General features: G+C 48.7%; 1 protein-coding gene across 5 annotated transcripts in view; it reads right to left on the reverse strand.

The window, feature by feature from the left end:
* EPS8 (epidermal growth factor receptor pathway substrate 8) overlaps positions 1-24765 on the reverse strand; it is a 226652-nt gene that overhangs the window by 99193 nt on the left and 102694 nt on the right. For 4 of the 5 annotated variants that reach the window (XM_029597370.1, XM_029597372.1, XM_029597369.1 and 1 more), the window contains 3 exons: positions 22749-22910; positions 7303-7452; positions 660-742 (listed from right to left, as the gene is read on the reverse strand). In XM_029597370.1, the coding sequence (XP_029453230.1) occupies positions 660-742; positions 7303-7452; positions 22749-22910 (395 nt within the window). Of the gene's footprint in view, positions 1-659; positions 743-7302; positions 7453-22223; positions 22474-22748; positions 22911-24765 lie in introns of those variants that run through there. The other variant, XM_029597371.1, reaches the window with a different exon arrangement.

Below are 24765 nucleotides of genomic sequence, written 5' to 3' on the forward strand. Positions count from 1 at the left end.
TGGAAGCGTTCAGAAGTGCCAGCACTGTAAGGCACAGCATGCACAAGGGGCTCAGGAAGCGCCCCGCATATCCAGTGAAAGTTGTCCAAGAGAGAAGGTCGGAAAGCTTGGAACTGACTGTAAATTTATCCTTGAGGGAAGTGTTTTTACAGAGTGCTTTATGTTATTCATTTTCTTGATTAAATCACATTTTATTCTGTTTGTAAAACAGAACCACATATAATTAATAAACCATAATGCTCACACTGACAACTAACGCGTATCATAAAACGAGAGAAATCCAAACAAACTCAGAATAAAAACATGAAATAGAAACGTACAATAAAAATTCATAATAAAGCCAGTCCTGCAGCCTCCCGTAAAACGTGATTAGAGACCAGGAGCCGGGGAGATGGTAGAAGAGCTCCCTGCTTCTGTTTGGAGGAAACGCAAGCCCGGGATCACTTTCAGCCCTCCAGCACTGAAACCTGGCTCACATCCCTGCTGGATGATGCAAGTCCTCTCGTGCCCTGGCACTAAACGCTACTCTGAAACTATTAATTCTGCATTTCTGTTCTCAGAAACATTTTATAGACAAAGGATTATTCGATTCTTATCTTCAGTCCCTTCATCATGTTTTCAAAGGATTTTTATTAATTCATTTAAATCTCAACACTTACCTGAGTGTTTCCGGCCTTTTCTTCTGCTTCCCTCCCTTGCTGTCACTGATTGCACTTTCAATATCCTGCTGGATCAGGTTAGCCTGCAGAGGACAAAGTATGGTAAATACCAAGAGAAAGCAGGCTTGCCCGCCCAGGACCCCTCCTGCTTCTGCAGCACTCCCAGCCGCAGACCATGCACTGAAGAGCATACAGACAGGCTACCAAAGCAGTATAAAGCCTGCACCATAAATCCTACGGGCTGAGACATGGAACATGCATTCTCCATGGCAGCCCAGGACCCCTCCTGCTTCTGCAGCACTCCCAGCCGCAGACCATGCACTGAAGAGCATACAGACAGGCTACCAAAGCAGTAAAGAGCCTGCACCATAAATCCTACGGGCTGAGACATGGAACGTGCATTCTCCATGGCAGCCCAGGACCCCTCCTGCTTCTGCAGCACTCCCAGCCGCAGACCATGCACTGAAGAGCATACAGACAGGCTACCAAAGCAGTAAAGAGCCTGCACCATAAATCCTACGGGCTGAGACATGGAACGTGCATTCTCCATGGCAGCCCAGGACCCCTCCTGCTTCTGCAACACTCCCAGCCGCAGACCATGCACTGAAGAGCATACAGACAGGCTACCAAAGCAGTAAAGAGCCTGCACCATAAATCCTACGGGCTGAGACATGGAACATGCATTCTCCATGGCAGCCAAGACCCCTCCTGCTTCTGCAGCACTCCCAGCCGCAGACCATGCACTGAAGAGCATACAGACAGGCTACCAAAGCAGTAAAGAGCCTGCACCATAAATCCTACGGGCTGAGACATGGAACATGCATTCTCCATGGCAGCCCAAGACCCCTCCTGCTTCTGCAGCACTCCCAGCCGCAGACCATGCACTGAAGAGCATACAGACAGGCTACCAAAGCAGTAAAGAGCCTGCACCATAAATCCTACGGGCTGAGACATGGAACGTGCATTCTCCATGGCAGCCCAGGACCCCTCCTGCTTCTGCAGCACTCCCAGCCGCAGACCATGCACTGAAGAGCATACAGACAGGCTACCAAAGCAGTATAAAGCCTGCACCATAAATCCTACGGGCTGAGACATGGAACGTGCATTCTCCATGGCAGCCCAGGACCCCTCCTGCTTCTGCAGCACTCCCAGCCGCAGACCATGCACTGAAGAGCATACAGACAGGCTACCAAAGCAGTAAAGAGCCTGCACCATAAATCCTACGGGCTGAGACATGGAACGTGCATTCTCCATGGCAGCCCAGGACCCCTCCTGCTTCTGCAGCACTCCCAGCCGCAGACCATGCACTGAAGAGCATACAGACAGGCTACCAAAGCAGTAAAGAGCCTGCACCATAAATCCTACGGGCTGAGACATGGAACGTGCATTCTCCATGGCAGCCCAGGACCCCTCCTGCTTCTGCAACACTCCCAGCCGCAGACCATGCACTGAAGAGCATACAGACAGGCTACCAAAGCAGTAAAGAGCCTGCACCATAAATCCTACGGGCTGAGACATGGAACATGCATTCTCCATGGCAGCCCAGGACCCCTCCTGCTTCTGCAGCACTCCCAGCCGCAGACCATGCACTGAAGAGCATACAGACAGGCTACCAAAGCAGTAAAGAGCCTGCACCATAAATCCTACGGGCTGAGACATGGAACATGCATTCTCCATGGCAGCCCAAGGACCCCTCCTGCTTCTGCAGCACTCCCAGCCGGAGACCATGCACTGAAGAGCATACAGACAGGCTACCAAAGCAGTAAAGAGCCTGCACCATAAATCCTACGGGCTGAGACATGGAACATGCATTCTCCATGGCAGCCCAGGACCCCTCCTGCTTCTGCAGCACTCCCAGCCGCAGACCATGCACTGAAGAGCATACAGACAGGCTACCAAAGCAGTAAAGAGCCTGCACCATAAATCCTACGGGCTGAGACATGGAACAGTGCATTCTCCATGGCAGCCCAGGACCCCTCCTGCTTCTGCAGCACTCCCAGCCGCAGACCATGCACTGAAGAGCATACAGACAGGCTACCAAAGCAGTAAAGAGCCTGCACCATAAATCCTACGGGCTGAGACATGGAACGTGCATTCTCCATGGCAGCCCAGGACCCCTCCTGCTTCTGCAGCACTCCCAGCCGCAGACCATGCACTGAAGAGCATACAGACAGGCTACCAAAGCAGTAAAGAGCCTGCACCATAAATCCTACGGGCTGAGACATGGAACGTGCATTCTCCATGGCAGCCCAGGACCCCTCCTGCTTCTGCAGCACTCCCAGCCGCAGACCATGCACTGAAGAGCATACAGACAGGCTACCAAAGCAGTAAAGAGCCTGCACCATAAATCCTACGGGCTGAGACATGGAACATGCATTCTCCATGGCAGCCCAGGACCCCTCCTGCTTCTGCAAGCACTCCCAGCCGCAGACCATGCACTGAAGAGCATACAGACAGGCTACCAAAGCAGTAAAGAGCCTGCACCATAAATCCTACGGGCTGAGACATGGAACATGCATTCTCCATGGCAGCCCAGGACCCCTCCTGCTTCTGCAGCACTCCCAGCCGCAGACCATGCACTGAAGAGCATACAGACAGGCTACCAAAGCAGTAAAGAGCCTGCACCATAAATCCTACGGGCTGAGACATGGAACGTGCATTCTCCATGGCAGCCCAGGACCCCTCCTGCTTCTGCAGCACTCCCAGCCGCAGACCATGCACTGAAGAGCATACAGACAGGCTACCAAAGCAGTAAAGAGCCTGCACCATAAATCCTACGGGCTGAGACATGGAACATGCATTCTCCATGGCAGCCCAGGACCCCTCCTGCTTCTGCAGCACTCCCAGCCGCAGACCATGCACTGAAGAGCATACAGACAGGCTACCAAAGCAGTAAAGAGCCTGCACCATAAATCCTACGGGCTGAGACATGGAACATGCATTCTCCATGGCAGCCCAGGACCCCTCCTGCTTCTGCAGCACTCCCAGCCGCAGACCATGCACTGAAGAGCATACAGACAGGCTACCAAAGCAGTAAAGAGCCTGCACCATAAATCCTACGGGCTGAGACATGGAACATGCATTCTCCATGGCAGCCCAGGACCCCTCCTGCTTCTGCAGCACTCCCAGCCGCAGACCATGCACTGAAGAGCATACAGACAGGCTACCAAAGCAGTAAAGAGCCTGCACCATAAATCCTACGGGCTGAGACATGGAACATGCATTCTCCATGGCAGCCCAGGACCCCTCCTGCTTCTGCAGCACTCCCAGCCGCAGACCATGCACTGAAGAGCATACAGACAGGCTACCAAAGCAGTAAAGAGCCTGCACCATAAATCCTACGGGCTGAGACATGGAACATGCATTCTCCATGGCAGCCCAGGACCCCTCCTGCTTCTGCAGCACTCCCAGCCGCAGACCATGCACTGAAGAGCATACAGACAGGCTACCAAAGCAGTAAAGAGCCTGCACCATAAATCCTACGGGCTGAGACATGGAACATGCATTCTCCATGGCAGCCCAGGACCCCTCCTGCTTCTGCAAGCACTCCCAGCCGCAGACCATGCACTGAAGAGCATACAGACAGGCTACCAAAGCAGTAAAGAGCCTGCACCATAAATCCTACGGGCTGAGACATGGAACATGCATTCTCCATGGCAGCCCAGGACCCCTCCTGCTTCTGCAGCACTCCCAGCCGCAGACCATGCACTGAAGAGCATACAGACAGGCTACCAAAGCAGTAAAGAGCCTGCACCATAAATCCTACGGGCTGAGACATGGAACATGCATTCTCCATGGCAGCCCAGGACCCCTCCTGCTTCTGCAGCACTCCCAGCCGCAGACCATGCACTGAAGAGCATACAGACAGGCTACCAAAGCAGTAAAGAGCCTGCACCATAAATCCTACGGGCTGAGACATGGAACATGCATTCTCCATGGCAGCCCAGGACCCCTCCTGCTTCTGCAGCACTCCCAGCCGCAGACCATGCACTGAAGAGCATACAGACAGGCTACCAAAGCAGTAAAGAGCCTGCACCATAATCCTACGGGCTGAGACATGGAACGTGCATTCTCCATGGCAGCCCAGGACCCCTCCTGCTTCTGCAGCACTCCCAGCCGCAGACCATGCACTGAAGAGCATACAGACAGGCTACCAAAGCAGTAAAGAGCCTGCACCATAAATCCTACGGGCTGAGACATGGAACATGCATTCTCCATGGCAGCCCAGGACCCCTCCTGCTTCTGCAGCACTCCCAGCCGCAGACCATGCACTGAAGAGCATACAGACAGGCTACCAAAGCAGTAAAGAGCCTGCACCATAAATCCTACGGGCTGAGACATGGAACATGCATTCTCCATGGCAGCCCAGGACCCCTCCTGCTTCTGCAGCACTCCCAGCCGCAGACCATGCACTGAAGAGCATACAGACAGGCTACCAAAGCAGTAAAGAGCCTGCACCATAAATCCTACGGGCTGAGGTATGGATGCATTCTCCATGGCAGCCCAGGACCCCTCCTGCTTCTGCAGCACTCCCAGCCGCAGACCATGCACTGAAGAGCATACAGACAGGCTACCAAAGCAGTAAAGAGCCTGCACCATAAATCCTACGGGCTGAGACATGGAATGCATTCTCCATGGCAGCCCAGGACCCCTCCTGCTTCTGCAGCACTCCCAGCCGCAGACCATGCACTGAAGAGCATACAGACAGGCTACCAAAGCAGTAAAGAGCCTGCACCATAAATCCTACGGGCTGAGACATGGAACATGCATTCTCCATGGCAGCCCAGGACCCCTCCTCCTTCTGCAGCACTCCCAGCCGCAGACCATGCACTGAAGAGCATACAGACAGGCTACCAAAGCAGTAAAGAGCCTGCACCATAAATCCTACGGGCTGAGGCATGGAACATGCATTCTCCATGGCAGCCCAGGACCCCTCCTGCTTCTGCAGCACTCCCAGCCGCAGACCATGCACTGAAGAGCATACAGACAGGCTACCAAAGCAGTAAAGAGCCTGCACCATAAATCCTACGGGCTGAGACATGGAACGTGCATTCTCCATGGCAGCCCAGGACCCCTCCTGCTTCTGCAGCACTCCCAGCCGCAGACCATGCACTGAAGAGCATACAGACAGGCTACCAAAGCAGTAAAGAGCCTGCACCATAAATCCTACGGGCTGAGACATGGAACATGCATTCTCCATGGCAGCCCAAGGACCCCTCCTGCTTCTGCAGCACTCCCAGCCGCAGACCATGCACTGAAGAGCATACAGACAGGCTACCAAAGCAGTAAAGAGCCTGCACCATAAATCCTACGGGCTGAGACATGGAACATGCATTCTCCATGGCAGCCCAGACCCCTCCTGCTTCTGCAGCACTCCCAGCCGCAGACCATGCACTGAAGAGCATACAGACAGGCTACCAAAGCAGTAAAGAGCCTGCACCATAAATCCTACGGGCTGAGACATGGAACGTGCATTCTCCATGGCAGCCCAGGACCCCTCCTGCTTCTGCAGCACTCCCAGCCGCAGACCATGCACTGAAGAGCATACAGACAGGCTACCAGAGCAGTAAAGAGCCTGCACCATAAATCCTACGGGCTGAGGTATGGATGCATTCTCCATGGCAGCCCAGGACCCCTCCTGCTTCTGCAGCACTCCCAGCCGCAGACCATGCACTGAAGAGCATACAGACAGGCTACCAAAGCAGTAAAGAGCCTACACCATAAATCCTACGGGCTGAGACATGGAACATGCATTCTCCATGGCAGCCCAGGACCCCTCCTGCTTCTGCAACACTCCCAGCCGCAGACCATGCACTGAAGAGCATACAGACAGGCTACCAAAGCAGTAAAGAGCCTGCACCATAAATCCTACGGGCTGAGACATGGAACATGCATTCTCCATGGCAGCCCAGGACCCCTCCTGCTTCTGCAACACTCCCAGCCGCAGACCATGCACTGAAGAGCATACAGACAGGCTACCAAAGCAGTATAAAGCCTGCACCATAAATCCTACGGGCTGAGGTATGGAACGTGCCAGAGTTGTTGAGCCGCGAGAACGTGCGTTCTCTGTATCAGCTCCAGAAATCTGGAACTCTGCTGTTTCTGCGGTTTTAATATATTTAAATCCTAATTATTCTGCTTGGCTTATTCTCCATGAGCTTGGATTCACGCCTTGAGCCATTGGCGGTAAAGAAATTTTAATAAATAAATAAAAATATCCTAGAGAAGTGACGGGGTGTGGAGAAACTATTACTGATGAATGCGCAAGACGAGCATTTCTTAATGGACAGGTCGTGGCTATGAAAATAAAATAGGGGTTGTACCCAGGGGCAATGAAAGAGAGGGTGGTGAGTGCATGAGCAGCCTCGGAGGTGGTGCTGAGAGCAAATGCCAGGAAGTCCCAGGATCCCAGCTCCCTTTTCACATGTATTCAGCCGGGGAACTAAGAGGTGAGGAGCACTGCGGGGGCAGCCCAGAGACGTTCTGGAGAGGAGCTAGCTAACTACGAAAGATCGGGCGCATTCAGCGGCACGGGTGCAGTGCCTTTCATGGAAAGGTGGTCCCTATTCTCTCCCCCACGATGCAGGCCACTGACAGATGTGTGGGTTCATGCAGGACGGGCGAGGCCGCTGGTCGCGCTTACCTTCACCTCGTCGCACTGGAAAAGGTGCAGGTCGGGTTTGCTCTGACTGGGCTCCTTACACACCAGTGCCAGGATGGAGTTGTAACTGCAGGCCCCCATCACAGCCTGGCAGTGCTGAACGGTGATCAGCAGGAAGGTCTCCAGCTCGTTCTGCGGGGACACAGAGCACTTTCAGCACCCGAAGGAGCTGCCTCTGACCATCGGTCTCACAGACGCCCAACCCCCACCGCACACCCCCAGGGCTCAGGACTCTCACAGAACCGCCCGTGCGGACTGGAAAATAAAATTGCAATAAAAGACCCATTTGCGTAGCTGAACATGTTGACTTATGCGGCAGCCGCCACATTCAGTAATTACACCTGGGATCTGGGAAGGAGGGCGCACACTGCCAGTTAATGCAATTGTCACTAACATCATCAGAAGTGCCCTGCAGAGTGAGACCGAGGTCCATCCAGCCCAGCATCCTCTCTCTGACAAAAGTAGCACTGCCAGGAATAGCCATGGCTTGCTTTAGCCTTCCTGGTTAATAAGGTGCTATGGACTTTTCCTCCAGGGACCTGTGCAAATCTTACATAGAAACATGAAGGCAGAAAAAGACCTTATGGCCCATCCAGTCTGCCGATCCTTTTTATTGAAACCATGAAAAACACACGTCCAGATGTGCAGGCACTTGTGCTACACATCTGCATAACACAAGCAACTTTTTCCAATACAGAATACAGAGACATAAGAAATGGGTTTTCTAGTGCAGTCTTATAAGTCAGCCAGCTAACATTTAGCTCTGATATCACCTCACCCCACCCATGCTATAAACTTATCCATTAACACTTACATTATCCAGAATCTAAACTGCTGGTGTCCCAAGCAGAAACCTGGATGAGCAGTGTAAGTCACCAATCGCATCCCTCCCTGCTTTATAAGTCACCAATCGCATCCCTCCCTGCTTTATAAGTCACCAAACACCCCCCTCCCTGCTTTATAAGTCACCAATCGCATCCCTCCCTGCTTTATAAGTCACCAAACACCCCCCTCCCTGCTTTATAAGTCACCAATCGCATCCCTCCCTGCTTTATAAGTCACCAAACACCCCCCTCCCTGCTTTATAAGTCACCAATCGCATCCCTCCCTGCTTTATAAGTCACCAAACACCCCCCTCCCTGCTTTATAAGTCACCAATCGCATCCCTCCCTGCTTTATAAGTCACCAATCGCATCCCTCCCTGCTTTATAAGTCATCAAACACCCCCCTCCCTGCTTTATAAGTCACCAATTGCGCCCCTCCCTGCTTTATAAGTCATCAAACACCCCCCTCCCTGCTTTATAAGTCACCAATCGCGCCCCTCCCTGCTTTACAGCTTAAATGCGCCATTTCCTGCTTTAGACGTCACTGAAGATGGGGAGATACCAGTTCCGGTGATGAACAAGTAGATGTGAATTGCTTATTTACACTTTCGGATTTGTTGCCAGAGGATGTGGTTAGTGCAGTTAGTATAGCTGTGTTTAAAAAAGGATTGGATAAGTTCTTGGAGGAGAAGTCCATTACCTGCTATTAAGTTGACTTAGAGAATAGCCACTGCCATTAGCAATGGTTACATGGAATAGACTTAGTTTTTGGGTACTTGCCAGGTTCTTATGGCCTGGATTGGCCACTGTTGGAAACAGGATGCTGGGCTTGATGGACCCTTGGTCTGACCCAGCATGGCAATTTCTTATGTTCTTATGAACATGCCCCTCTCTGCTTTATGTGGTAAGGAACAGATTTAACTCTTCCAAATTTCCAAGAATACCTTTTCCCTATTTACATCACCAAATTTACTTGGATATTTTCCCATAATTGACAGATGGTGTAATTTATTACTCCTCCAGCTCAATAAAATAGTTTTCTTGGTAATAGCAAAGCTTTCCTGTGGTGGTGAACTGCCATGAGCAATGTCGCATCATCAAAGTCCCTACGGCAACAATCTGATAATATAGCCGAAGGTGATTCACATGAAAGAGGCAGAAAATATTTCAAATATCCAAGCGTGGTTTATTTATATAGTGTCCTTAAATCAATGCCGCGGCCCCCGGCACATACGTGTTATGCAAGCACGCTGCACTGGGATGCACTGAACGCTGCTTGTGTCTGCAATATCACGTAAATACCCCCATATCTCCTGTGACAGCAAGACAGAGAGATCACACTCGATCCAGGCCCCACTCCCTGCACCTCGCTCCACACTGCCACTTGCTTTCTACCTACAAATTAAGCCTTGCTTAGTACCTTAGAGAGCCGAGTGGATCACAGCTCAAACAAGCCTGCGCAAGATCACATCCCTATTTATTACTATTTCAAATCTGCAGATTTCTCATTCATATTCAGTATGGAGATCCTGAAGTCTCAGGTTTACTAAAGGCTTCCTCCCATTTTGTGTCTATGGGGAAAACGCTTAGTAAATGGCCCCCCAAGAGAGGTTTGGGAAGCCCGGAGTTAAATTATGGATGGGCCTCCAAGTTGCAGCTTTGAAACTTGACCCCCCTGCAAATATCTCTAAACCTCTACAACTACTCCAAAATGCAACTGCCAGACTCCTCATTGGAAAAAGAAAATTCAATCACATTACTCCCTCATTAATTGATCTTCACTGGCTTCCGATAACTTAGAGAATACAATACAAAGTATTATCACTCATCTACATCATCAATAATATTGATCCACCTCCTCCTGGAATTTCTATTCAATACAATCCACCATGAAATCTAAGATCAAAAAAGACTTCCCTCCAATCAAAACATTCACCTCTCTCACATAAGAGATCGTCTATTCTCTTTTGCAGGACCAAAACTCTGGAACAAACTACCTGGTCCTTTAAGAATTTTAACAGAAAAACAGAAATTCAAACAAGAACGGAAGATCTGGCTTTTCAAAAACGCCTACGAAGTAACAAAAATCTTTTATCTTTACCCTGGTTATAGATTTATACTCTAATATATCAGAACCTCTTACCTAATGAATTGTCTTGCATTCTCTAACTAATGTTATTGAACATATAATAACTGTTATTCTTCTTTAATGAATGCGTAAATCTTGTGATATTACACTGTACTTATATGCAATTTGTCGTCATTCGCTGGAAAGACGGTATATAAAAAGCATAAATAAATAAACTCTTCCACAAACGCTTTTGTTTTTCTGTAACTGATGTAGCTGGCAATCTTGTAGTTTGGCACTTAGAAGAAGGAACAGACATTTAATTTTTTTAGACTTCTAAAAGATAACATTTATCCAATGAGAAATTGATAACTTGGAGGCTGATCCATAAAGAGAAAAACTCATTCGTAGTTCCTAACATCTTGCGTTCAAAACCAGATTTACATCCCATGAGGACAGCACCTTTGGGCCTGTGTGTGACAGGAAAGGCCTTAGTCATGGTTATACTGTAGATCCTCTAATGATGGCCGTACACACAATCCTTTTTCCTAGTAATCTGTGTGCGGAGCCAAGGTGGCTGCATGCTAGAGGCAGTGGTCGGCTGCTCTGCCTTACCCCAATTTCCTTGTTGCTTTTTCTTCTTCAAAAATGTCTTCTAAAAGAAAGGGTAGGGTGAGAGTTTAGCCTCCTAAAATCCCCTGCCCTTCCTCCCGGCTTCTGATCACGTCATACACCGCCTCCTGACTAATCTTCAAGGAGCTGGGGAGCTTGACGTTGCCTGTAGAGTAGATCATGGTAGACGTCTGCAGCAGAGGCGTCCTTGAGTCTGCTCGACCAGTGACTTCCCCGGCGCAGGATTTATTTCCATCCGCCAGCCTCGCAGCACTTAGCAGTGACATGGCTTGTGCGACTGCGTTGGAGGGGGCCGGTGAGACACCAGAGACAGCTTTGCCACCACTGGGATGAGTTTCTTGTATCTGCTCAGGCCCCTATCCCGGCTGGGGTGGATGTGACTGTGCAGGTGCCTTCCTTGGATCTGGCCTGCGGACATTTGTCATCTAGTAATGGGCTTTTTGTAGTCCCTACTTGTCCCGCGATTGTGACTCTGGATTCACTATGGGAGTTGATAGCTGGTTCAGGAACTCCCTAAGTGCCTCTCTCTCACTCTCTCTTCTAAACTGAAACAGATGGGGGATAAGGATGATGCACAGTTTCCCTCACAAGTAAAGTCTCAAAAACAGAAGACGACATTACAGGTAACACAGCAGAAGGGAAGATTGTGGAAATAGAAAAAATTCAAACTAACTTGATTAGATCAGAAAAGATTTGTATGGACAAAGTAGAGTTACCGGAAAATCAAATTAGGAAACCAAATCTCAGGGTGTTAAATTGTCCTAAAATTCATTTGATTTCCCCCAATGACTTATTTAGAAGTTATCTAATAAATATATTAAAATATTCAGAATCAGCAATCCCGGCTAACTCTAGAATTTATTACTTACCCCAAATACAAGGGGGAGAAGTAAATCAGCGATTGGGAGATCAATCTGATGTGAACTTGAACTTAACTGATCTATTGGAAAAATCATTTGAAACTAATATACAGTCAAGGGCTACTTTAAGAGTGCAATTCTCCTTTCTAACAGAAAGAGACTCGGTGTTAAGGCTGCATTCGACATCAAAATAAAAATTTCTACGGCCAAAATCTCAGAATATTCCCGGATAGAGCCCGCTCCACACAACTCAGACGGAGCAAGTTTATTTCTACGAGGCCTGAGGTGTTGGAGAGAGGGGCAAAGTTTGTACTTAGATTTCCATGTCGCCGTCTGATCTTGTATCAAGACTCTAGATATGTCTTTAACCAACCTGAACAGCTGCGGCTGTACCTGGACTCCCATTCTTAGAGATCCTATAGATCTGGGTTTAAAAAATGTTAAGAAGATGGAGTCAGACAACAAGTTAATGTTGCTCTAATACATAGAAACATAGAAACATAGAAATGACGGCAGAAGAAGACCAAACGGCCCATCCAGTCTGCCCAGCAAGCTTCACATTTTTTTCTCATACTTATCTGTTTCTCTTAGCTCTTTGGTTCTATTTCCCTTCCACCCCCACCATTAATGTAGAGAGCAGTGATGGAGCTGCAACCAAGTGAAATATCAAGCTTGATTAGTTATGGGTAGTAGGGGAAGTAACCGCCGCAATAAGCAAGCTACACCCATGCTTATTTGTTTTACCCAGACTGTGTTGTTCAGCCCTTATTGGTTGTTTTTCTTCTCCCCTGCTGTTGAAGCAGGGAGCTATGCTGGATATGCTTGTAGTATCAGTTTTCTTCTCCCCTGCCGTTGAAGCAGAGAGCTATGCTGGATATGCGTGAAGTATCAGTTTTTCTTCTCCCCTGCCGTTGAAGCAGGATATGCATTGAAAGTGAAGTATCAGGCTTATTTGGTTTGGGGTAGTAACCGCCGTAACAAGCCAGCTACTCCCCGCTTTGTGAGTGCGAATCCTTTTTTCTTCTCCCCTGCTGTTGAAGCAGAGAGCTATGCTGGATATGCGTGAAGTATCAGTTTTTCTTCTCCCCTGCCGTTGAAGCAGAGAGCTATGCTGGATATGCGTGAAGTATCAGTTTTTCTTCTCCCCTGCCGTTGAAGCAGAGAGCTATGCTGGATATGCGTGAAGTATCAGGTTTTCTTCTCCCCTGCCGTTGAAGCAGGGAGCTATGCTGGATATGCGTGAAGTATCAGTTTTTCTTCTCCCCTGCCGTTGAAGCAGAGAGCTATGCTGGATATGCATTGAAAGTGAAGTATCAGGCTTATTTGGTTTGGGGTAGTAACCGCCGTAACAAGCCAGCTACTCCCCACTTTGTGAGTGCAAATCCTTTTTTCCACATTTCCTCTTGCTGTTGTAGCTTAGAGCGATGTTGGAGTCACAGTAACCATGTGTATGTTTATTGAATAAGGGTATTGTCTCCAGGCAGTAGCCGTCATTCTGGCTAGCCACCCACTCTTTATTGACGGCCTCTTGATTTTATGGATCCACAGTGTTTATCCCACGCCCCTTTGAAGTCCTTCACAGTTCTGGTCTTCACCACTTTCTCCGGAAGGGCATTCCAGGCATCCACCACCCTCTCCGTGAAGAAATACTTCCTGACATTGGTTCTGAATCTTCCTCCCTGGAGCTTCAAATCGTGACCCCTGGTTCTGCTGATTTTTTTCCTATGGAAAAGGTTTGTCGTTGTCTTTGGATCATTAAAACCTTTCAAGTATCTGAAAGTCTGTATCATATCACCTCTGCTCCTCCTTTCCTCCAGGGTGTACATATTTAGATTCTTCAATCTCTCCTCATAAGTCATTTGATGAAGACCTTCCACCTTTTTGGTCACCCTTCTCTGGACCGCCTCCATCTTGTCTCTGTCTCTTCGGAGATACGGTCTCCAGAACTGAACACAATACTCCAGGTGAGGTCTCACCAAGGACCTGTACAAGGGGATAATCACTTCCCTTTTCTTACTCGATATTCCTCTCTCTATGCAGCCCAGCATTCTTCTGGCTTTAGCTATCGCCTTGTCACATTGTTTCGCTGACTTCAGATCATTAGACACCATCACCCCAAGGTCTCTCTCCTGCTCCGTGCACATCAGCCTTTCTCCCCCCATCGAATACAGTTCATTCGGATTTCCATTCCCCATATGCATGACTTTGCACTTCTTGGCATTGAATGTCAGCTGCCATGTCTTCGACCACTCTTCATAATAATACTGCTTCATAAGTAATTTATCCGCAATTTCTCTATTTACCTAGCACTTATGAATGATGTATAGGGATAGACATCTAGAACTTTATTAGCAGTACTTTTGAACATTATTGATGTCTGCTATATACTGTATCTAAATAATTATATACATTTCTAATTTTAAAAAAAGGACATGCAAGCTTCCCAGTCTATTTCATTGAAGGACCGACGATTAGAAAGTAACACCAGGCATTTGAATCTATGTTTTCTGAATTTCCCCAAGATCATAGGGGAAATTCCTGATATTTCCTGCAGGTAATAACATGTCAAGCTGAACATTTGCTTTCTATTAGAAAAACTGCTTTCCTTTTCTTCGATTTCCCCTGGATATTCTAATAGTCAGTGTCAGCCTGGCTTTCCTCACCTGAAATTCCCTGAATGGTTTCTTTTGCTTCATCGCAGGACGCGAGTATTGTTGTGCGTAAATATTCCAGGAATCTTCTCTCGTTATTCTATGGTCAATGGGTTCCTGCGTTTCCTGACCCAGAACGCGCTATGCACGGAGGACTTTCCTCACATACAGACCACAGGCTCTTTCAGTAGCTTCTTCCTTTTCCCTCAGATATCCTTCTAAATGTTTTATCAACGATTGTTTCCTGAGCAATTAAGGGTGAGGCCATTAACCTCTTCCCCAGCGCTAAGCTAGAGACGTGAGGGCTTCAGCTCCATGACCGTGTCTGCTACTTTCTTTTCTTCTCTGCAATTTTCTCCTCAGTTTTCCGGCTCCTCCCTCCTCATTGTCGAGATTTGTATGAATGGATAAGGATAGGTTATTGTTTCTGATAATGATTTGCTTTATATTATATATCCTTCATCCATGTATTTCCAAGCAAAGCTTAATAAAAAGTTAAAAACAAACAATCCGTGTGATTGCAGATTTGAAATTAAGCCGGCGAGCTGGATAACGCCCCCGAACATTCAGCGGGATGAACGTCTCACTGAGAATCCCTTTCTAATCCCGCAGCCCCACTGAACTGGGTTTCTTCTTTGCCTGCTTAAAGCTGATATCCTGGCTACCTGCAGCCGAATACATTTAAACCTAATCGCATCTCCTTTCATCATCACTGTTCAGTTTAGAGTTATCCAGCCTCGTGGGGCCACATCATTTTAGCCTTCACCAGGAATTAAGTCAATTAAATGGAGCTGCAGAATTATAAAAGGAAAAAGAAAAATAGTTAGCAGCCTTGTGGTCCTCTTACTTACCCTCCAGCCCCCCCAAACCCGAGCTTGAAATGCAGAGAGTGAGCCTGCAGCCCCGCCCTCGGGAACAAGGGATGCCTGGCCCCCCACCCCGGTCCCCTCCAGAGACAGCACAGGCCGAGGGGATGTCCCAACATGGACAAAAGCTGGAGGAATCAAAATCACGCTGAGCATCTAAACACCACTGACAAACAGAGAGAGAGACAGACCGAGAGCGCGCGAGACCGAGACAGACCGAGAGCGCGAGCAAGAGAGCGAGACTGTGCGAGAGAGCGAGCGAGAGCAACCGAGAGAGCGAGCGAAACCGAGAGCGAGCGAGAGCAACAGAGAGCGAGCGAGAGCAACAGAGAGCGAGCGACATCAAGAGAGAGAGCGAGCACGAGCAAGAGAGAGAGCGAGAGAGCGAGCAAGAGACCGAGAGAGCGAGCGAGAGCAAGCGAGAGCAAGAGAGCGAGCGAGAGCAAGAGAGCTGACCTGCCTCTGGGACCTGCTCATCCCGGCGCCTCGATCTCTGAACTTCAGCTCTAGGTGGCCTCCTGGTGGCCGGGTCCAGGCTGCAGGAGGAGGGGCGCAGCTAATGCGCCAATGTTTGTCGATTTTACAGAATACTGGGGAGTCAAATAATCTAACTAAATATAGAAACGAATTGGTTTTGGGGGGTGTGGGAGAAGTGAGAAATCCTGCAGCTCCACTCTATGTCCGGCCACACGGGAGCAGCCTAGAGTTATTACCCCTGCTCTCCATAAGTTTGGGGCAGATCCATAAAGGTAAAAGCAATAAAAGGCACAACAGTCGTCCCCACCCAGAAAGCCCCCGGCCCACCCATTTCTTACCTTCACTTTCAGCTTTTACTTTCCTGACAATTTGTCAGCAAATCTCTCCCATTTTTGTTCAATATAAAAGACACGGGAAATTAAATATCGAAAACGAAGGTCCCCATGGATAAGCAAGGGGGATAAGTCAACATCTGCCATTTAGGCGTTCAACGGCTTGGAATATGGGCCTCGCTGCGCGCACCCTTAGAGCAGCCACATGGCGCGGCGCGAGACCGGTAACGCCGGCGCAGGATATCAGATTTGCTATTCCAGCGAGGAATATGGGCCTCGCTGCGCGCACCCTTAGAGCAGCCACATGGCACGGCGCGAGACCGGTAACGCCGGCGCAGGATATCAGATTTGCTATTCCAGCGAGGAATATGGGCCTCGCTGCGCGTACCCTTAGAGCAGCCACATGGCGCGGCGCGAGACCGGTAACGCCGGCGCAGGATATCAGATTTGCTATTCCAGCGAGGAATATGGGCCTCGCTGCGCGTACCCTTAGAGCAGCCACATGGCGCGGCGCGAGACCGGTAACGCCGGCGCAGGATATCAGATTTGCTATTCCAGCGAGGAATATGGGCCTCGCTGCGCGTACCCTTAGAGCAGCCACATGGCGCGGCGCGAGACCGGTAACGCCGGCGCAGGATATCAGATTTGCTATTCCAGCGAGGAATATGGGCCTCGCTGCGCGTACCCTTAGAGCAGCCACATGGCGCGGCGCGAGACCGGTAACGCCGGCGCAGGATATCAGATTTGCTATTCCAGCGAGGAATATGGGCCTCGCTGCGCGCACCCTTAGAGCAGCCACATGGCGCGGCGCGAGACCGGTAACGCCGGCGCAGGATATCAGATTTGCTATTCCAGCGAGGAATCGCTGCGCGTACCCTTAGAGCAGCCACATGGCGCGGCGCGAGACCGGTAACGCCGGCGCAGGATATCAGATTTGCTATTCCAGCGAGGAATATGGGCCTCGCTGCGCGTACCCTTAGAGCAGCCACATGGCGCGGCGCGAGACCGGTAACGCCGGCGCAGGATATCAGATTTGCTATTCCAGCGAGGAATATGGGCCTCGCTGCGCGCACCCTTAGAGCAGCCACATGGCGCGGCGCGAGACCGGTAACGCTGGCGCAGGATATCAGATTTGCTATTCCAGCGAGGAATATGGGCCTCGCTGCGCGCACCCTTAGAGCAGCCACATGGCGCGGCGCGAGACCGGTAACGCTGGCGCAGGATATCGGATTTGCTATTCCAGCGAGGAATATGGACCTCGCTGTGCGCACCCTTAGAGCAGCCACATGGCGCGGCGCGAGACCGGTAACACTGGCGCAGGATATCGGATTTGCTATTCCAGCGAGGAATATGGGCCTCGCTGCGCGCACCCTTAGAGCAGCCACATGGCGCGGCGCGAGACCGGTAACGCCGGCGCAGGATATCGGATTTGCTATTCCAGCGAGGAATATGGACCTCGCTGTGCGCACCCTTAGAGCAGCCACATGGCGCGGCGCGAGACCGGTAACACTGGCGCAGGATATCAGATTTGCTATTCCAGCGAGGAATATGGGCCTCGCTGCGCGCACCCTTAGAGCAGCCACATGGCGCGGCGCGAGACCGGTAACGCCGGCGCAGGATATCAGATTTGCTATTCCAGCGCGTGAATCTAGGGCAGAAGGAAAGTCGCCAGCTCTCAGGGCTTGGATCCTGGGTTTCCTCACCGCACGTTTATTTACCGCACTGTCCTGGTTTAGTCTGCAGACCTCTTTGGGACCAGGTGCTTAGAAAATCTGTACAGGAAGTGCTAACGGCACCCGAATGTTTTATAGATTTGTGGCGTCTAACGGACCGGTTCACGCCCTCCTTGTTTGGCCGACTTGTACACTCTGCAGATGGATGTCTCCTTTTTAATTAAGGAGAATTTATTCTTTCTTAATGATATTTTGTTTCCTATCTGAGCACATTATTAGTAACTTCTGACACTGCCAACAAAAATACGGGTAAAAATATAAACAAATGCAGAAGAGAACCAGTATTAGTCAAAGCTCAATTTTAATTTTAAATACGTTCAAATGGTTTTTTTTTTTTTTTTTTTTTTTTTTGTAATTCTTTATTTCTGATTTTAATTCACAAAACAAAAATCAAAACATCTATTATAATTCCATACAATGAAATTATTTTCAAGGAAAGGGGATTAACATAGTTCTAATTACTTCCCAACAGTTCAAATTAGCATTACATAAAACAAATCTCCCCTTCCCGTTTACCAAACAATATGGGGGAGCTGCTAATGAGCATAATTCTAAGGAAAAAAAAAATTAATACAATCATATAATAACAGAAACTAGTCAGGCCAATTTACCAAACCAAACAGTTATTGCTGGCTAACATTACTTTCCTCATCACCTCAGGCCCTTTGGCCTTCTAAGAATTTTTCCAAATCAGAAGGTTCATAGTATATATATTTTTTCCCCCTCACCCACATCAGACATTTACAGGGGAATCTTATTACAGTTCGTATCCCATAAGTTTTAGCTATGTTTGCTAAGATAATAAATTTTTTCCGCCTGACTTGGGTGTCCCTTGCTATGTCTGGATAAATCCAGATTCTCTGGCCCAAGTAGAGCGAGGTCCTATTTGACATATAGACCTTAAGAATTTTATCTCTGTCCTCGGACCGAAAAATTTTTACCACGAGGGTACCCCTATTCTCCACTTGGGCACTAAGAGATGTCTCAATTAATTCTGTGACATTTAAAGTTAACTCCTGCTGATCTTGATTTACATTTCCATTTTGGCTATTCTGTGCAATAAAATAAGCTTTAGCTATAGAAGGTAACTCTTCAGATGATAATGAGAGGATATTCAAAAAATAATTTTTTAATTGTTCTCTTACTGAAATTAATTTACACTTAGGAAAATTAATTATCCTAAGGTTTAAATATCGAACTTCATTTTCCAAAGACTCCACTTTTTTAGCTATGATGTTTTCACCTTTGATGATACTAGCCTGCACATTTTTTACCAAATTTAATTCTTCTTCTACTCTTACTAATGTTGAGCTGTTACTAGTAACCAATGGATTTATATTTAATATCACATTTTGCATCTCCTTAATATTTACATTTAAATTTGTAATATTAGTCTGTAAAGCCGTTATTGCTTGCCATAGCATTTCTAGGGAAACCTGTTTGGGAGGAGACACTACATAAGTAGGGGTTGAGGAAAGAACATTTTGAACAATAGTTCCTTGTCTGTCAAAGTTCCCATTATCGGGAGAGGAATTAAGTTCTCCAGCAATTTTTGTTCTCCCGTCGGGATTCTTATTTCCCCCGACAGTATATTCTCCCTCTGATGGACCCGCTGCTCCTTCGAGCACACTCACACACACCGGCTTTGTACCCTGTACCTCCTCAATAGGACTTTCCAGTAACATCGACTTCCGTATGTCTGAAAAGTCTGGTTCAGTGGCATAGCCGGTAGACCGAGGGGGAATCGGTACTGTTGGTGCCCCGGGACTAAGAGTCACTTCGCCCAATGAAGGAGAAATTTGCTCTTTTTCTACCTCCATAATAGGCCTCTCCGGAGTTATAACTCCCGACGGTGAGTAGAAACCTGTAATCATTGCTTGTATGGGATTCGGTCTGGCAGGTACTGAGGACTCCTGCCTGACCTTTCCCTTACGTTTCGTGTGAGGCATCGTTTCAAATAAACTTTATCAATGAGCCGGGGATCTACTCACAGTTCTGTTAATCCTCAGGTGTCGGAATAAGATGTAAGGACTGGTATCCACTACACTAGTGCAAAGTTCCTGGCGCCTTCTTCGCCTTCGCCGGCCTAAGCCGGACCAAGCCGCGCGCCCCTTACGGAGCGCGCGGCTTAGGCAGCGTGCGCCGACGGCGGCGGTGCGCCGTCTGCCTCTTGATTTTATAGCAGCAGACACGAACTGCTCACGTGACCGAGGGACCTCCTTCCGGGTCGGGGCAGCCGCCGAGACCTGCAGCTGTTCCAAGGGTAACGATGTCAAAAAAGAGTCTCTCCCGGTAGGGCAATGGTATCCCACTCCTCTCTGTTGCAGCTCCCAACTTCCAGTGTCTGCCGCTTGATTTTATAGCAGCAGACACGAACTGCTCACGTGACCGAGGGACCTCCTTCCGGGTCGGGGCAGCCGCCGAGACCTGCAGCTGTTCCAAGGGTAACGATGTCAAAAAAGAGTCTCTCCCGGTAGGGCAATGGTATCCCACTCCTCTCTGTTGCAGCTCCCCCAAATGGTTTTCTAAGGAACAATCTGAGGTGGAAAAACCTGACAGAAAATGGTGAGAGAAAACCCACCATAGTCATCATAGCCCCATCTTTTTGTATAACTTCTGCTCCTCTACAAATGTCTTATCATAATTTTCTAATTACTCAAAAAAAGGAGCTTCCCACAGGGGGCTGCTTTCTCCAGCAGCTTTTCTTGCAAAAGGTTTTTCCACATCTGACTGGCCCTTAAAAAATATATATTTTTTTTTAATTATAATTTTTGTCAGCAAATAGAAATAGTACAGAAAAGAAAATTAGGTCTTACCTTTGATAATTTTTGTTCCTGTAGTACCACGGATCAGTCCAGACTCCTGGGTTTGGCCCCCCTCTAGCAGATGGAGACAGAAGTTTACAAACCAAACTTCGCCTATATCTAGGCTGGTGCCACCTACAGTCCGGCATTATTACTCAATGTCAGAGCAGAATGAAGCCCCAATCAAACACCAAATTAACTATATACAGTAGGGATGTGAATTGGGCTTCGGACGATTGAAAATATAGTATGATATTTTCAAAATTGTCAGAAATCGGGGGGCTCCCCCAAAACGATAAGAAAACCCCACAAAATTGTTCGTGGGGGTTCTCTTATTGTTTTGGGAGACAGCGGGAAAAACGGCACACAAAAATAACCCCTAAACCCACCCCGACCCTTTAAAACTAATCCCTAAGTAAACTTCTGTCTCCATCTGCTAGAGGGGGGGCAAAACCCAGGTGGTCTGGACTGATCCAGGTACGTACAGAGAACACGGAGAATACATGAGAATAAAAATGTTTGCATGATCCCCCACCCCCTGGACTGAACATTGCAGACAAGGTATCAAGAGCTAGGCCATAAGATGATTTACATTTAGCAAAAGGCGGAATCAGGCTGTGCGCACCCACAAGGACCCCTGCTACACCCATTAGGTTACACCCACAGGAACCTTCTCCCACATCCTATCAAATCTATGCAACCCCGGATTTTGATCGCACTTAACTTATATAAAGAAGAATTTTGCCCTTGGCGCCAAGTCACATCCTCCATCTTGGGAAGATGCGACTGTTTCCAGAAGAAAGCCACTTGGGCATCTCGCCGCCAGGATAATCTGAGGAATCAATAACCATTTTGTGGTGGGGATATCAGGAGGCAAATTAAGCAAGAAGTGTTCTGGGGCATTTGGTACTATAAATCCCGAAATGGTGCAAATAAGAAGTAAAGGTTCTTTCCAGAGCAGCCCCACCACATATGTTAGAAAGTACCCAGCGTTTCCAACAAGTGGCGCCAATCCCTGGGGTTACTCTGTCTAGCCTTTCTGGCGTTAAATACCATCGCACTAGCACCTTACAGCTGTTTTCCGTCAAAAGGGCGGACAGCGAACTGTGAAAACCCAAGTTCCCATCTTCAGATGCGACTGACTTGCCCAAATCTCTCTCCCAAGCTACCATATAGGATGCCCGAGACCGTAACGCATTACCAAGGAACCTTGTAAACAGTTATGATGGCGAAACCGAATGACGGTATATAAAACTCGATAAATAAATAAAATAAATAAATAAAGGTTGGAAATAATATCCGTCATCCATCGGCATTGCTACCTTAAAAGAATCATTTGACTGTATCTAAAGTTAAAATTGAGTTGCGAGTAATACTGGTTGATTTCACAGCATCTATAACAGCAAATGTAAACTTTTGTTTTTCTCAGTCTACTTGACGTTTGGAACTGGTTTGAGCCCACCTTTGTTTGGTATTCTCTTCCTTTGCACAAATGCGTAATTAGAAAGTAGAATAAAGTTTGAGAAGAAAATGACTGCCATCAGCAAACAGTATAGCACATCCCCGCTACCTGTGACTGCTGCAGCCTGCTCCTCGCTGACCCACTGTCTGAGGCAGGCTGAGTGTGCAGGAGAAGCGGAGATGCATTCACTCACCTGCGATTCCACGTCGGCCAGAGTGACCGCCTTTTCATCCACCTGCAGAATCATGTCCTGGGTCCAGACATCCCCGCTACCTGTGACTGCTGCAGCCTGCTCCTCGCTGACCCACTGTTTGTGGCAGGCAGAGTGTGCAGGAGAAGCAGAGATGCATTCACTCACCTGCGATTCCACGTCGGCCAGAGTGACCGCCTTTTCATCCACCTGCAGAATCATGTCCTGGGTCCAGACATCCCCGCTACCTGTGACTGCTGCAGCCTGCTCCTCGCTGACCCACTGTCTGAGGCAGGCTGAGTGTGCAGGAGAAGCGGAGATGCCATGCCAGCACATTCATTCACTCACCTGCGATTCCACGTCGGCCAGAGTGACCGCCTTTTCATCCACCTGCAGAATCATGTCCTGGGTCCAGACATCCCCGCTACCTGTGACTGCTGCAGCCTGCTCCTCGCTGACCCACTGTCTGAGGCAGGCTGAGTGTGCAGGAGAAGCGGAGATGCCATGCCAGCACATTCATTCACTCACCTGCGATTCCACGTCGGCCAGAGTGACCGCCTTTTCATCCACCTGCAGAATCATGTCCTGGGTCCAGACTTTGCCCTTCGCGTCCAGCAGTTTCAGCTTTCGGATTCCATCCTCTACCGTTATCATCGCTTCTTTCCGATCCAGAACAAATGTCGTCAGGTGCTGGAAAAGTGCAGACAGACTGGTAAGTTTCCAGCAAGAGCATAATTATAAGTTTGGCTTTAACACTGTTATTTCTATTAGTTCTCCACACCAGCCTCGACCTTGAGGCGATGATATCCATCTATTTACTGTGGAAAAACACAACAAATGCCGAGCTCTTACAAGTTCTGATCTAAGCGAGGGGTCATTGCTGAAAGCAGAGCAGCACCTGGAGAGAATCAGAGCAGAGATCACACTTGCTAAACTCTTGCTGTTTAGGAGTTTGATCGATTTTGTTGTGACGTTTATATTTCTTTCTGTTGAGTGGGTGATGGATCCTGCCTCATCTCCATGTTTACAGAGGGGGCAGGAAGAAGACCTGTATAACAGGACAAAAGTGCAAAATGAAACCTCAGTCAACCTTGCTGTACGGAGCTGAGGAAGCTTCTTCATGGCTGCCCAGAAATGAATGCAAGTCTGGTAATCATCACTGCTCGAGGAGATAGGGAGGGGTAAATCTGCTCAGCGGTGAACCTTTAACCCCACCCTCCAGGAACAGGCTAGGTTTCTCCTCTCTTTGGGGCAGGAACCCTGGCTGGCTGGACACGGTTTCTTCTCCTCCCCAAGGCGTCCGTTCTTCCATGAGTGGAGGGAAAGTTTCCTTTCAGGGCCCCGAGTGCTAAGGGTGTTTTATGGATCTGGGTAGCCCTGGATGAGGGCCACACAATAGTAGGGTCCACTGTGGGCTACCTAAGCCAGAACAAGCCACTCTAGATTCTGTGCTGGTATCCAAAATAAAAGTTTATTGGCAGATAAGCAGCTGGAAATGGCGTAAATGATTCCGTTCTCAGCCTTTCAAGTTACAGTTCTCTCAGTCTGTGCAGGCTTTTCCCCCACGCTGGGCAGTGGAGGGGGGGGGAAGGCCCTGGATGGAAAAGGTACTCTGCTTCTCTTGTGCAGCAGGGATTCCCCTCCGACCCTAGATAAAAATGGACAAAACAGTCTTGGCACGGAGTTTACAAGTCTCTCTCTCTCGCTCTCCTCAGGGGCGAGGATCCCTCACAGACGTCAGAAGAGTTCCCTCTCACGGTTTGGTTAAGTCCCTAGGATTTCTTTCCTTGCACCCGCATCCCCAATGGGCGGGATCCTTCTGGAACAGCGGCCGCCTGATGATCCCTGCAGGTAGCAAGGGGCAGCCAAACACTTCCTCCTTCCCTTGAAGAGCAAGGTAACACCGCAGGCTCCTGGCTCCGGGTCACCACCTCCTCTGTCCTCGTCAAGATGTAGAGAGTTAGCTCTTCCCTAAAACAGGGATCCCCAATCCCTGAGTCCAGGTGATGCACGGGGTTTCAGCAGCCTCCTACCAAGAAAACTGTAAAATATACCCAGAGGGATATCCCAGCCAGCGACGATTCCCCTGACGGGGCCTGAAAAATACAAGTCAGCTTACGCTCCTTCACTGCCTCCTAACTCTCCAAAATCCAGAGAGGACTGCCCCCGGGCTCCCTATAAGGAGCTGCTTAAAAACCCGCAACTTCCCCCTTACTGACCTGCACTGCTCTAGCTAGGAAACAGGACCAGAAGAAAAGTTAAATACATTTCAGGGGAAGCTTGACTGAAACATAGAAATGACGGCAGAAGAAGACCAAACGGCCCATCCACTCTGCCCAGCAAGTTTCGCACTTTTTTTTTCTCTCATACTTATCTGTTTCTCTTGGCCCTTAGTAACCTTTTGGTTCTATTTCCCTTCCACCCCCACCATTAATGTAGAGAACAGTGTTGGAACTGCATCTAAGTGAAATATCTAGCTTAATTAGTTAGGGGTAGTAACCGCCGCAATAAGCAAGCTACACCCATACTTATTTGTTTACCCAGA

Source organism: Rhinatrema bivittatum, chromosome 4 (assembly GCF_901001135.1).
Source record: "Rhinatrema bivittatum chromosome 4, aRhiBiv1.1, whole genome shotgun sequence".
NCBI lineage: Eukaryota > Metazoa > Chordata > Amphibia > Gymnophiona > Rhinatrematidae > Rhinatrema > Rhinatrema bivittatum.